Source organism: Poecilia formosa, unplaced genomic scaffold (genome assembly GCF_000485575.1).
Source record: "Poecilia formosa unplaced genomic scaffold, Poecilia_formosa-5.1.2 Scaffold918, whole genome shotgun sequence".
NCBI lineage: Eukaryota > Metazoa > Chordata > Actinopteri > Cyprinodontiformes > Poeciliidae > Poecilia > Poecilia formosa.
This window is the reverse complement of record NW_006800857.1, coordinates 57,318-70,369: the sequence shown is the minus strand read 5'-3', so window position 1 is coordinate 70,369 and position 13,052 is coordinate 57,318. Positions and strand designations below refer to the sequence as shown.

At 52.4% G+C, this 13,052-nt stretch overlaps 3 protein-coding genes across 8 annotated transcripts in view; 1 reads left to right on the top strand and 2 right to left on the bottom strand.

Moving 5' to 3' along the window:
• Window positions 1–865: 865 nt before the first annotated feature.
• chodl (chondrolectin) lies at window positions 866–5,343 on the top strand. 3 transcript variants are annotated; one of them, XR_001660839.1, is made up of 8 exons: window positions 866–1,090; window positions 2,089–2,264; window positions 2,351–2,508; window positions 2,576–2,733; window positions 2,803–2,886; window positions 2,960–3,056; window positions 4,268–4,606; window positions 4,669–4,737. XR_001660839.1 is itself a non-coding variant. In XM_016667145.1 (8 exons), exons 1-7 carry the CDS (start codon window positions 874–876, stop codon window positions 4,347–4,349), a joined length of 972 nt encoding a protein of 323 aa, XP_016522631.1. In that variant the 5' UTR covers window positions 866–873; the 3' UTR covers window positions 4,350–4,369; window positions 5,255–5,343. The 3 variants fall into 3 exon arrangements, 2 of the variants coding, with proteins under 2 accessions (XP_016522631.1, XP_007543898.2); XM_016667145.1 differs by lacking the exon at window positions 4,669–4,737 and adding an exon at window positions 5,255–5,343 and having other exon boundaries at window positions 4,268–4,369; XM_007543836.2 differs by having other exon boundaries at window positions 4,268–4,738.
• Window positions 5,344–5,485: 142 nt separating this feature from the next.
• Window positions 5,486–9,111, bottom strand: LOC103132084 (zinc finger protein 436-like). 4 transcript variants are annotated; one of them, XM_007543835.2, is made up of 4 exons: window positions 8,529–9,111; window positions 7,770–8,006; window positions 6,983–7,291; window positions 5,486–6,906 (listed from the first exon to the last, which is right to left on the bottom strand). In XM_007543835.2, the coding sequence occupies exons 2-4, from the start codon at window positions 7,993–7,995 to the stop codon at window positions 5,507–5,509; spliced, it is 1,935 nt and encodes a 644-aa protein (XP_007543897.1). In that variant the 5' UTR covers window positions 7,996–8,006; window positions 8,529–9,111; the 3' UTR covers window positions 5,486–5,506. The 4 variants fall into 4 exon arrangements, with proteins under 4 accessions (XP_007543897.1, XP_007543896.1, XP_016522630.1 ...); XM_007543834.2 differs by having other exon boundaries at window positions 8,542–9,111; XM_016667144.1 differs by having other exon boundaries at window positions 7,770–8,000; window positions 8,529–9,110.
• Window positions 9,112–10,591: 1,480 nt separating this feature from the next.
• Window positions 10,592–13,052, bottom strand: part of LOC103132086 (receptor-type tyrosine-protein phosphatase mu-like) — a 52,416-nt gene continuing 49,955 nt past the window's right edge. Inside the window, exons 25-27 of the mRNA XM_016667137.1 lie at window positions 12,697–12,860; window positions 12,230–12,365; window positions 10,592–12,008 (exon numbers count right to left, since the gene is read on the bottom strand). Coding sequence (XP_016522623.1) covers window positions 11,955–12,008; window positions 12,230–12,365; window positions 12,697–12,860 — 354 coding nt within the window. The 3' untranslated portion in view covers window positions 10,592–11,954. The remainder of the gene's footprint in view (window positions 12,009–12,229; window positions 12,366–12,696; window positions 12,861–13,052) is intronic.

Below are 13,052 nucleotides of genomic sequence, written 5' to 3'. Positions count from 1 at the left end.
CATCAGCAGCTGATCCAGGTGAGCCGCTGCCTGAGGAGCTTTGGCTCTGATGGAGAACATCTGAGGGATTCAGAGGAGGATTGATCACAGATCAGATCCATCTGATGGTCGATCAGCGTTTAGATTCATCCTGGAGCTCTGAGCAGAACTTAGAGCGGTACCGGTCCAGCTGCAGCCGTCCTCCAGTGGAGCCGCCCGCTTTGTGAAAGCGCCTTTTGGACAGAAAGCATCTCTACTCTGTGAATGCAGCTTCTGCTGCTGATTCTTGTCTGCAGAGCAAACGTCCACATTCAGAGCCTCTCTGGTCTTTACTCTTTTATTTTACTCTTCAGATTTTGAAAACAAATGTTATTCACTTTTCAGCTTCTGTTCTCATGAATTTCTCTTTTCAATTTTGTGCAAATTAAAGTTTTTTAATCTTTATTTTCGTCTCAACTGAAAATAAAGTGAACACCCCGAGGGTCAAACATCAGCTGAGAGGAGTGGCTTCATGTGTTCATCCGCCCCGCCCCAATACTGGCCCCGCCCTTCTCTTTTACTCCTCCGCCCCTGGACCAATCAGAGAGCTGGGAGCCGGTCTGCACCGGCTCATCAGAACCAGAGAAGTTTCAGAGTTACCCATAACCCGACTGGACCTGATGGTTCCGGATGGGTCTGTGATTCTGCAGCCTGGACCTTCATCCTCCTCCTCTTCCTCTCAGGTTTCTTTTAATTAGTTTAAGCGTGCGCGTGCGCGGCGGATCGATCGCTGCTCAGGAAGTGTTGCTGCAGACATCAGAGGAGCCGCTCCGACATCGATCAGCTGCAGCAGCCAATCAGCAAACAGCGGGTGGAGGGGGAGCGGGGGGGCACGGCCAGCTGAGGCTCAGATCGATGCGGGAGGAGGAGACACCGCAGAGCCTCAGCTCCTCTTCCTCCTCTTCCTCAGCTCGGCTCAGAGCGGAGAGGAGCCGCGCGGAGCAGGACGCCGAGCCGCGGGCTTTTATTCTGAAAAACAAGCTTCGAGCAGCTGAGGAAAACATGCTGCTGCTTCTGGGCGTCGTCATGGCAACGGCAGGGTCAGGGGTCAGCGCGGCGCGAGTGGTGAGCGGTGAGTTACTTACCGGCCTTCATCACCTCCATCATCTTCATCAAACACCTGGCTGCTGCTCAGGTAAAGGTGCAGCGCTGCTGCCCCCTGCAGGCCAGAACCGCTCAGTGGAGGCGAACCCTCCACGTTCTGCTTCATCAGCAGGGATCATTCTGAGTCCAGCTGCTCCAGAACCGAGCTGCTCTGCCGGTTCTGACAGAACCTCAGTGGCCAGCTGGTTCAGTCCAATCAGAGAGCAGAACCGGTTCTGGACGAGAATCAGAGCCGCAGGACGATCCGCAGACTCAGCAGGTCCCAGCATGGTTCTGGTTCCGGCTCTGGCCCGGCTCCGTCAGAGGGAGAACCGGTTCTGAAACCCAGAGCTGCTGAAGAGAAAGTGATGATGAGGCAGCTGGAGGTAATCAGTGAGAGAGGAAGACACACTGATACACACACTGACACACACACTGACACACATACACACACTGATACACACACTGATACACACACTGACACACACACTGACACACATACACACTGACACACACACTGACACACACACTGACACACACACACATTGATACACACACTAATAAACACACTGATACACACACACTGATATACACACTGACTCGCACATACTGATACACACACTGACACACACACCCATACACACACTTATACACATACAGCTTGTTTTTCTGCCCTTATGAGGACTCTGCATTACTATTCTGTTTTCAACTCAGTTTCTGGCTCCGTGTTTCTCGGCTCTGGTCCTCAGAGTTCACTGAGCAGTCAGGGATCAGAATTGAGAAAGTGACCCCTGACCCTATACATGGGTATCCGTCATATTAGGACGAGCTTTGGGCCTCATAAGGCCCATCAGTTAGTAAATTTGCCACAAATGGCCCTACGATCAGCTAAATAAGCAAACACACACTGACACACACTGGCACACTCGCCGGCTGTCCACCTGCGGCTCTGATTGGCAGCTTTGTGGGCGGGGCTTGTGTCTGCAGGTCAGACGGTGTGTGTGGGCGGAGCCGAGCGTCCCTGCTACAAGATGGCGTATTTCCACGATGTGTCGAGCCGCGTGGCGTTCAGCGAGGCGAAGCAGGCCTGCCTCATGGACGGGGGGGCGCTGCTGAGCGTGGAGAGCCAATCAGAGCAGAGCGACATGGAGCACCTGCTGCAGGTGAGACCCTCACGCCTGCAGCTGTGAGCTGCTCTCAGTGTGAAGGCACTTTGTAAATAAAATCGATTGATCGGTTCCTCCTCCAGGCTCTGCGTTCAGGAGCAGTGGGCGGAGCCAAAGGTGGAGGCGGGATTTCTGATGGGGATTTCTGGATCGGCCTGACTCGGGGGGGCGGAGCCAACCACACCCTGACCCCGTGCCCTGAACTGTACCAGTGGACCGATGGCAGCGTGGCCACCTTCAGGTGAGACCTTTGACTCCTACCTGGGTGGTTTCCATGTCAGCCAGTAACCATGGTGACCACATTCCAGGAACTGGTACCTGGACGAGCCGTCGTGCGGCGGCGAGGCCTGTGTCGTCATGTACCACCAGCCCAGCGCGCCCGCAGGTCTGGGCGGGGCTTATCTCCACCAATGGAACGACGACCGCTGCAACATGAAGCACAACTTCATCTGCAAGTATCAACCAGGTGAGACCGGCCAGGTGAGAGGGCGGGGCTACCTTCAGCTGTCTAACCTGGGCATCTCTTTGCCCTCAGCTGTGACTGCAGGTGGAGGCGTGGTGACCCAGGCGGACGGCGGTGGCAGCTTTCCCCCTCAGGTGGCTGTAGCAGGATCTTCAGGTGCGATCACTTGTGGCCTCTGCACTGCTGTGACGTCACAGTGACATCACAATGACATCATGATGCGTTTCAGGAATGCTGCTGCTGTACGTGGTGATCCCCACCATCCCGCTGCTGCTGCTCATCCTGGTGGCTTCAGGGACCTGCTGCTTCCAGACGCTCAGCAGGAGGTAGTACTACATCTCCCAGCATGCCTCTGGCTGTTAGACAGAATTCCTCCAGAACCACTCAAGTCCAAGGGAGCCACCTTTAGAAGCGTTCCTGTTCCAACACACCTGGACCACTGAATGCCTCTGCAGGGCGAGTTGCTGCTGGAGATGGAGGACAGCTGGAGTTTAGACCCAACCAATCACTGATCATTCTGATCAATCAATCTGACTCTGGGAACGATCCGGTGACAAAGGACCTCAGGGGATCGTCAGCTATTAGCAAATCTGCAAGATAAGATGGTACCAGACCACTGAGAAAAACCAGTAAAAGAATCTGAAATATGTTGGGAGCCAAACGGGTTAGCCTGGTCCGGGTTAGCCTGGTCCAGGTTAGAGTGGTCCAGGTTAGAGTGGTCCAGGTTAGAGTGGTCCGGGTTAGCAGAGCAGCAGAGTGTTGCAATAGTCTGACCATCTGGAAACAAAAGCATCAGCGTCATAGAGTTGGTGACAGAGAAGGTGGTGAACTCTAGGTAAACTGGTTACACCAGGGGTGGGCAACTCCAGGCCTGGAGGGCCTCCAGCAACTTTTAGATGCGTCTCTACTTCAACACACCTGAGTAAAATAATGAGGTCCTTAGCAGGACTGGAGAACCTGACTGCTCTGAGGAGGAGATTCAGCTGTTGGATCCAGGTGTGTTGGACCAGGGAGACATTAAGAGCTGCAGGATACCGGACCTCCAGGACCAGGACTGACCAGCCCTGGGTTAAACAGTAAAATCCAGTTTTCTTTGTTTAATGTGTGTCAGAGTCAAACAAACCTGCAGGCCTCCGACTGGTTTGGAAGGTTTTAAAGCCATAGTTAATAATTTGTGAATTATTTCAGTGATTAAAACTCGTTTTGTCCTGGTTGAGCTGGAGACAGCAGCGATTGGCCGAGGGTCGTCATGACGATGTACAGCTGTGTCGTCATCGTCACAGGAAGCTGATCCTGATGACTCCACCATGGTGCAACGTGCAAATTAAAAAGTAGGGGGCCTAAAACAGAGCCTTGGGGGATGCCGTACTTAGCATCATGGATCTGTGAGGAACATTTATCAGTCACTGATCAGTGATCAAATGAATAAAATAGATTTGGTGCTGCGCTCTGACTCCTCCCTGTTTTATTTTGAAAATTTTGCTGTAACCTCCGCGATTGGTCACTGAGCACTGATGATGTCATCCTGTGTCTCCAGTCGTCCTCGGACCAAGGCCCCCAGCGACCAATCAAACCTCTGGATCGCCACGACGCCCAAACCCAACGGCATGGAAGTGTGACATCACTGTGATGTCAGCAGCAGATCAGTGATCTCATCAAACTTTTAGTTTGTTACTTTGGCTGAAACAGTTTCCTGTTTGGCTCCTCCCTCCTCCTGTGACTCCGCCCCCCCCAGCTTGAGCTAATGAAGGAGGCGGAGTCAGAGTGATGTCACAGTGAGTGGCTGGAGCTTGTCTGTTGTAACTTGTTCTGTTGTGAGAACCTCTGGCGCCCCCTGCTGAACCGACGAGGAGATGAAGTACGGAGCAAGCAGAGGGTCAGACATCAGTTTGGGCCGCTGGTTGCTGATGCGAGGGGAGTCCGACATTTGGACAGCAGGGAGCTGCTGTTGCGTTTCTGTGGTTCTGATGCATGAAGTTTGATGTTTAATAAAAAAAATGTTCCCTCAGCTGCTGCTTGGTCTCTCCGAGTCGGCCTAGTCAAACTCCCGACCCGACTGCAGCAGAGAATCTGCAGCAGGCTGCGAAACATCGCCAGAGCAGTTCTGTCTAGCAAAGGTCAAAGGTGAACGGTCCGGATCTGATCAGAAGTCAAACCATTGGATGCCTCAGTGCCGACCTTTGCCCTATGACTTCCTCTCACAGGCCACTTCCTCTGTGAAGACTGTCAAAATAAAGGCCTCCTTTAAAAACTAAAACCACTCAACATCAGAAGAAGGTTTTTATTTAAACAAGCCGAGAGCCAGCAGAACCACAGAGGTCCGAACAGAAATCCAACAAAACAACAGAAAGAAAACAGAAATAATCACTGATGCAGAACCCGACCAGAACCAGAACCGTCAGTACCTCAGCATGAAGAAGCAGCTGCTGCTTCCTGATTGGTTGACCTGAGCAGTGACGTTTTAATCTGTGGTTAATCGGTCCCAGTTACCATGGAGACACTCAAGCTCTTTGGGGCTTGAGACACTTTTAGTTTGTTACTTTGGCTGAAACCGTTTCCTGTTTGGCTCCGGCCTCCTCCTGTGACTCCGCCCCCTCAGCCTGAGCTAATGAAGGGGGCAGAGTCAGCGTAATGTCACATGAGTGGCTGGAGCTTGTCTGTTGTCAGGTTAACCATGTGGTTGCCCGTTACCGTGACAACCACATGGTTGTCATGGTTGTTACAGTGTATAAAGGACAGCAGGTTGGGCAGTGAGCGTGCTCAGAGCTCCGTCTGGTCAGGTGGCGTCCAGCTGTTCGTCATCATCACAAGCCCCGCCCACATGGTCCAGAAGCTCCTCCTGCTTGTAGCTCAATGCATCGTCCTCGTCTTGGAACAGGATGGGCGGAGCCTCGCCAGCCTTGCCCATGCCGTGCATGCGCCTCTGGTGCTGCTGCAGGTTGCCGCGGCGATTGAAGCGGGCGGGGCAGAGGTCGCAGGCAAATGGCCGCTCCCCGGTGTGGATGATAACGTGCCTGGCGAGCTGCGAGCGACACTTCTTGTCTTTGCCGCAGATGTGGCAGACGAAGCTCTGGGGCGGGCGCGCCCCGTCGGCATGCACCGCTTGCCGGTGCCTCTTCAGGTGGCTGAGGCGGCGGAAGCTGCGGCTGCAGAAGTCGCAGGCGAACGGCCGCACGTCACTGTGGACCAGGGCGTGGCTGGCCAGCAGCGAGCGGAACCGGAACGCCTTCCCACAGACGGTGCAGGGGAAGGAGCTGGGCGAGGCACCGCGCTGCCTGGAGCCACATGGCGCCTCGCCCGCTGCTGCCCTCAGGTGCACTCGCAGGTGGTGCTGCCGCAGGTAGCCGGCGCGCTGGAAGCCACGCAGGCAGACGCTGCAGTGGTGCAGGTTGTCGCCCACATGAATGCGAGCGTGTTCGGTCAGCTGCGTCTCAGACTTCAGCCGCCTGCCACAGACGCCGCAGGTGAACGCCGCGTCCGGCGGCGAGCTGGGCTCCACAGTGGGGCGGCTTGGGTGCAGCAGCGCCTTGTGGCGCTTTAGCTGGTACTGACGGGCGAACTTGCGACCGCAGATGTCGCAGAGGTGCGGGCGCTCGCCGGTGTGAGTCTGGAAGTGGATAGCGAGCTGCGAGCGGCACTTGAACTCTTTACCACAGAGATGGCAGAGCAGCGAGGCGGGGCGGAGCGCTGGGCCGGCGCCGGAGCTGTGCGCCACGCTCCTGTGGTGCTGCAGGTCGTTGGTGCGCATGTAGGCCTTGGGGCAGAGGTCGCAGCGGAACGGCTTGACACCAGAGTGGATCGCTTCGTGAGTCTTCAGCCGCGACCGGCAGACAAACGTCTTCCCGCAGACGGCGCACAGCCAGGCTGGCGCCATCGATCGGCGCTGGCGGTGCAGCGCGCCGTCCGGGTGCAGCCGGCTCAGGTGGTGGCGCAGGTTGTCGCGGCGGTTGAAGCGCAGCGGGCAGAGGTGGCAGGCAAACGGCTTCTTCCCCGTGTGGATGAAGGAGTGGCGTGCCAGGCTCGACTTGTTCTTCATCACCTTCCCACACACGTCGCACACCGTGCTGTCCAGCTCCAGCTTCACCTGCTGCAGGCCCGGTGTAGAGTCCGGTCTGGGTCCAGAGTCCGGTCCGGGTCCAGAGTCTGGTCCCGGCTCTGACGGAGCCAGAGGCCGGTCTGAGGGGACACAGAGGAGGGGATGAGTCAGATCTGAGATAGACCTTCACCCAGCAGGTTCTGGTTCTGATCTCACCTCCCCTGGGGGTCCAGGTGGGGTCACCGGTGTCTTCGTCCTCCGTCCCCCCCCCCTCCTCCTGCTCGTCCTCCTGAGGGTCGGGTGACTGGCGGCGCGGCCGGCCCGGCCTCCCATTGCGTCTGGCGCTCTGCAGAGCCGGTCTCTTCCTGGTTCTGGTTCTGGTGTCAGTGGGCTCATCAGAGAGTTTGGCTGCAGGTCTGATGATCCTGGTTCTGGTCCGATTCGGGACGCAGTGCTGCAGCAGGGCGCCGCCGTCTGACCCATCGGGTCGGACTGTCAGACACTGCAGTAGGTCAGCAGATGAACCTGCAGGGACAAACTGGGTTAAACTGGGCCCCGGGTTCTGACTGACAGGCTGCAGTCAAGACTCCAGGGAATAATTCAGAAACAAACCTCTATGCTGCCTCCTTGTGTGAGAAACACATCACTACATCTGGGAATGGGAATTGGGAACCAGTTCTTTTAGAGAACCAGTTCATGTTCAGTTCAGTAGTTTAAGTCGGTAGTTTAATTTAGGGTTACCCTAACCCTATGCGCCAGTTAAACCCAAGTGACGATGTTAAAGCTCAGTTCAGCCTGTTTTGCTGTTTGGGGAACAGCAGAGCTTCATGTTCTCCGGTAAGACTCATGATGTTCCTACCAACCTTGAGATGAATGAATCTAACACACCCAGCTGGACCACAGCTGGATCAGGTCCTCTGGCTGCAGTAGTGCAGAGGCAGAGCGTCTAACTGTGCAGTTGAGGCAAGAGATCAGCAGGAAGGAGAGAGAGGATTTGGCTCACCTGAGTGTCTCCAGCTGAGGTTCTGACCCAGCAGGTCCTGGTTCTGACCCAGCAGGTCCACCTGGACGGCCGCCTCCCTGGTCTCGGCTCTGCAGCTCTGGCAGCCCACCTCCTTCCTCGTCTCCTCCTCTTCCTCAGGACTCTCCCACTGGCAGCCCACCTCCCGGCTGCCGCCCTGCCTCAGCAGCAGGATGCACAGCTCCTCTCCTCCACCAGGGGGCTCCATGGCTGCTGCTTCTGCAGGAACATACAGTAGAACCAGAACGACTGGACAGAGCAGGAACCACCAGGAGATCTCATAGATCTACAACGCCTAGAACACACAGCCTTATCCAGATATCACGACTCTAGGCTGACCCGTCCAGAACCAGGCTGAAGCCAGAACCAACCCAGACTGGTCTGAGGGTTTCCATCTGGACCCGACAGTAGAATCAGCAGGACCCCAGGACGTTCTGGGAATCACCGGAACTTCCTGTAACCATGGCGACAGCTCTGTCCGCTCCACAGACAGAGCTGGACCGGAACCAGCTGGGCCTCCATCATGTCCGAACCTGACCCTTTCCTGGTTCTATCGCAGACTCAGTCGAGGTCTGGATTAATCACAGGGTTCTACAGAACCTTCCGGGAGGACAGCCACAGCGGTTCAGTTTCCTCTGAACCACAACCTGAAGGCTCAGGTTCGGTTCCGGTTCTTCTCAGGGAACCTCTAGTTTAACCGAACCCGCGCAAGATGGGCCGGTTAGCTCGATGCTAACTCACCATGTAAGCTCACCTGACGGTCGCGAGGCCACCTCCGCAGGGTCCACTGTGACGTCACACCCGGAATATAAAGATTAAAGTCCGAACTCCATACTCTGTTCAACACCGGACCTTACGAACCCAACCGAAACAGAACCACAACAGGCCGCGCCGGGATCCCTACTTCTCCTGCTCTTCTTCTGCTGAGCGCTTTCTGCTCGCTGCTGCTCCCAGCGGCCGCTACGGGAACTACAGGCTTATTTTATTCTCCCGACTACCAGGAAAAAGAATATTGTCCAATCATCATTTTTTTAAAATCCCACAATCTTTGTAAGGTAGTTAGAATACTGAAAACTTTTTTTTTAAAGTTTTTATTTTTGAAATATCATGTGTCCACTACAGTGGACATCGGAACCCTTACATTTGAAATTGAACCTTGATGGCCACCAGTTTGTCCCAAAGAAAATATCCAAACATCAACATAAGAATGAATTTCACATTGACAAAACTGAGCACTGTTGCCTAGAAAGAAAGTTCTGGGTTCGATTCCTGGCCCAGGGTCTTCCTGCATAGAGTTTGCATGTTCTCCCTGTGCATGGTGGGTTCTCTCTGGGTTCTCCGGCTTCCTCCCACAGTCCAAAAACATGACTGTCAGATTAATTGGTTTCTCTAATTTCTCCCTAGGTGTGAGTGTGTCTGCATGGTTGTTTGTCTGTCTCTGTGTTGCCCTGCGACAGACTGTCCAAGGTGAATCCTGCCTCTCGCCCGGAACAATAGGTGGAGAGGCGCCAGCACCTCCCGACCCACTAAGGGACAAAGGTGTTAGAAAATGGATGGATACAGAAAAAACAGAAAATAATTACAAATGTCCACTACAGAGGACAATTTTTCAACTTTCAAATACTACAACAAAATACAGTCAAAATAATTCATAGAATGTTTTAATATGCTGCTAAGAGACTAATTTATAATTTAAAATTTTAAACCAAAATTTGCACAATAAAAAGTTTTATGCACTTACTGTGTCTCTTCCCATAAAATGTGCTTGTACTGATGAACAGCATTTTTATGAATGAGAAAAAGGAAGGTAGAAAAGTCCCACCCCTTCACATGTGGTATCATTGAAAAGCCCTAAATGTCCCTCCAGATACCAAAAGGAATTAATTCAGTAGATTGCAGGGGGTGGGAGACATTCAAGTTTAGAAATGTCCTCTACAGAGGACAAATTTGAGCTACTGGTAGTCAGGAGGAAATTAGAAAGTTTTATTTTATTAAATAATAAAAAAAATCTATTTAAATGTAAAAAAATAAAAAATAAAAACTCTTCCTCTCCCACCATTGTCCAACACGCTTATATCTGCAGGGTCGCTGGGTTCCACACTGGAAAATTTACTGTTATTTATTATTATTGTGATTATTAAACAGAGAAACTTCTCCTTTGGTTGTAGAAGCGGTGACCCACCTACTCTGGCACAATACTGCCATCTTCTGGGAGGGAGTAATATGTCCAAGGGAAGATTGGTTGGCATCATGAATCAAATCTGTAGTTGTTCACGCTGCTCTCTGTTCTGCAGTGAACAGATTATAGCAAAAACATCTCCGAGAAATGTACGCACCTTATTCAGTGTTAACATGAATAATCTGCCTGGCTGCTCTCCAATAACCATTTTTAAAGCATTTAGTCAGCGTAACCATGGTGACGACCTGGAAAGCATCAGGTAGAAACCAAAGTTCATAGGTCCCGAACGAATCCAGAAAGAGAATGAAAAGTTGTGCCTGCAACTGGTACCAGAACCCGTACCAGAGATGGTACCTGATGAAGAATAATAAGGCTGCTTAGTGGCCTAGTCAAAGGAAAACTGGTAGTTTCTGTGTATACAGGGCAAGGTTAGTTTTATAAAAGTGATGGAAAAACTGTGCAGCTGAAGGCTAGGGGTGGTTACTATGGTAATGCCAGCTCTTCAGGTGGCAGCCCACCTGGACCGGACCGGACCGGTGAACTGATGTGGAAATGACATGAACTTTCTGCAGAACCAGAACCCAGTCCGGTCCAGCATGTGTGGTGTGTACATTCAGAGACTTCAGGCGGTGTGTTCAGTTTTATTGGAATGATACAACATAAATAAAAGCTTTCATTACAGTGATGTTCTTCTCAGCATCAGAACCGAGCCTTAACTGGGTCCAGTCACAACCGGGACAGAGTCAGAACCATCCGACTGGACCGCCGGTGCTGCTGTGGTTCTGATGGTGGAACAGGAAGATCTTCTGCCATGATTGTCAGCCTCTGTGCTTCACAAGAACGACGACAGCAAAGGAATAAATACTCCCTATGTACACTATTCACACAGACCGGGCCCAAACGGACCGGACCCACCAGAACCAGGCTGCCAGAAGGGGACCAGAACCAAGGTCCAAAGTGAGGCCCCGTCCGGTCCAGTTAGTTTCAGCAATACAAAACACCAAGGAAGAAGACAGAAGATGAACACTGACCCCTGGTGTTCTCCAAGGTGAACTACGCTACTGCAACAGGCCATTTCCATGGAAACCTGGGAGATGAAATGTCCCATGATGCCGAGCTCCTGACCAGACTACATCAGTAACTGATCCAATACTGGACCGGTTTAGAACTGGTGTGATCAGGATTAAACCGGTTTAATGCCTGATGTGATCCAGGTTAAACAGTGCAAACATTGTTTGACCACATCACAATCTTTTAATGGTTTCCATGGCAACCAGAGGTTGTGTCCATCAATCTGAGGTCCAGCACATGAACAGAACCAAAACCAGGAGAACCCGAGTTCCTGTGATCCGGTCTGATCACAGAGCCTCTTCAGACTGTCCGTCTCTGACTGAATGGACGGTGTCCCACATGGCTCATAGCTGGGCCCCCAGCAGAGGACCGGTCTGGCGGTCTGCAGGAAGACTGTCCAGAACCAGAAGAAGGTCTTTGAATCTGTGAGGACGGCTGGAGTTCTGGAGGAACCATTTACAACATGCATGTCTCTTTGGACTTCCACAAATAAAAACAGAAGCAGATAAAAGGAACAGACAGAACCTCATGTCCAGTCTTTGGGTCGGCGCTGGTGCAGTTCTGCTGCTAATCACAAGATGGCAGCAGAACTGATGACTAGACTTCCTGAAGGCAGGACTGGTTCTGCTGAGTCAAGGTGTCCAAGTAGTGGGACGTTGTCCTGTTGCCATCCAGGAAGACCCGGACCTGGACAGGATGAGGTCATCGCAGGTGGGCGGAGCTTCAGTCCAAGTCACTGCCAGGTTTACAACACAAGAAAAACCAACAAGACGACAAAGAGGACAGTCAGGGTGTCCATGCTTACTGTCTGTCCAACAGGGCAGGAGACACCTTCCTCCTCCTCTTCCTCCTGCAGCACAACGAGGAGGAGGAGGAGGAGGAGGAGAAGGAGGTGATGAAGGGTGTGGTGATCCCAGCTAAGCAGAATTCAGGAACTCCAGAGCCACTTCATAGCAGAACTTATATTGTTCCTGTGGAGACACATAATATATAATTAATATAATAAATTCATATAAAATAATTAATAATATAAAGTCCAGAATGTATAAAAAGAGACGACGATATTAATGACCTTTTAAAAATAAATAATGCTAATAATTTTGATAATAATGATAAAATAATAAGATATAAAAATATTAATAATAATAATTTTGATAATAATGGTGATAAATAAAAAGTTTCTCAGCCTCACCAGCAGGTCCACCATGTTGGGTTTGTTGTTTCTGAGCGTCTTGACGGCGTGGAAGACGTCCACACATCGCTGCTGCCTCAGCATCTCACACACGATGCTGACGCTGCAGAAGACGCCGCTGCGCCCGCCGCCATTCCTGGGGGGGGACATGAAGGGAAGGGACATGCTCAGAGAAAAACAGCACCCTCCTCTATTTGACCACCAGATGGAGACAAAACATCACTGAAGACACAGGAGACCAGCAACGGTTCTGCTGGACGAATCCTACTGGAACCACAGTAGGTCCACTGGCCCAGTACCACCGGTACCACCAGCCCGGTCCTCCTCAGTGGGCTTGCTGTGGTTCCAGAAGGACTCATCCAACAGAACCGAGTCGTGTCAGAGTGTGGATCAGAAATATCAGAGCAGCTTCACCACTTAAAGCCGTTACCACATGGAGTACAGAATAGTACTGTGTGTAGACTCACAGGCAGTGGACGACGGTGCGTCCCTCACCGCCGTCGTACTCGTCCTGCCATTTGTCCACCTGGTGGACGAGCTTCAGGAAAGAGCGCTTGGAGACGGGTGTGTCCCGGTACATGGGCCAACCCAGGAACTGGAACTGCTGCACCATGCGGTACCCGTCCTGCGGCTGGATGGGGACGGGAGGAGACGGGTACAGGGACAGGCTTTAAATCAAATGCACCTGAGATGTGGGTGGAGAGCTGGATCAAAGGAAGGAAGTTCTCACAAAGTTAGCAGGAAGTTAGCAAGAAGTCAGTGGATGCCACAGGAAGTTAGCAGGAGGTTGACAGGAAGTTAGCAGAAGTTAGCAGGAGGTTGA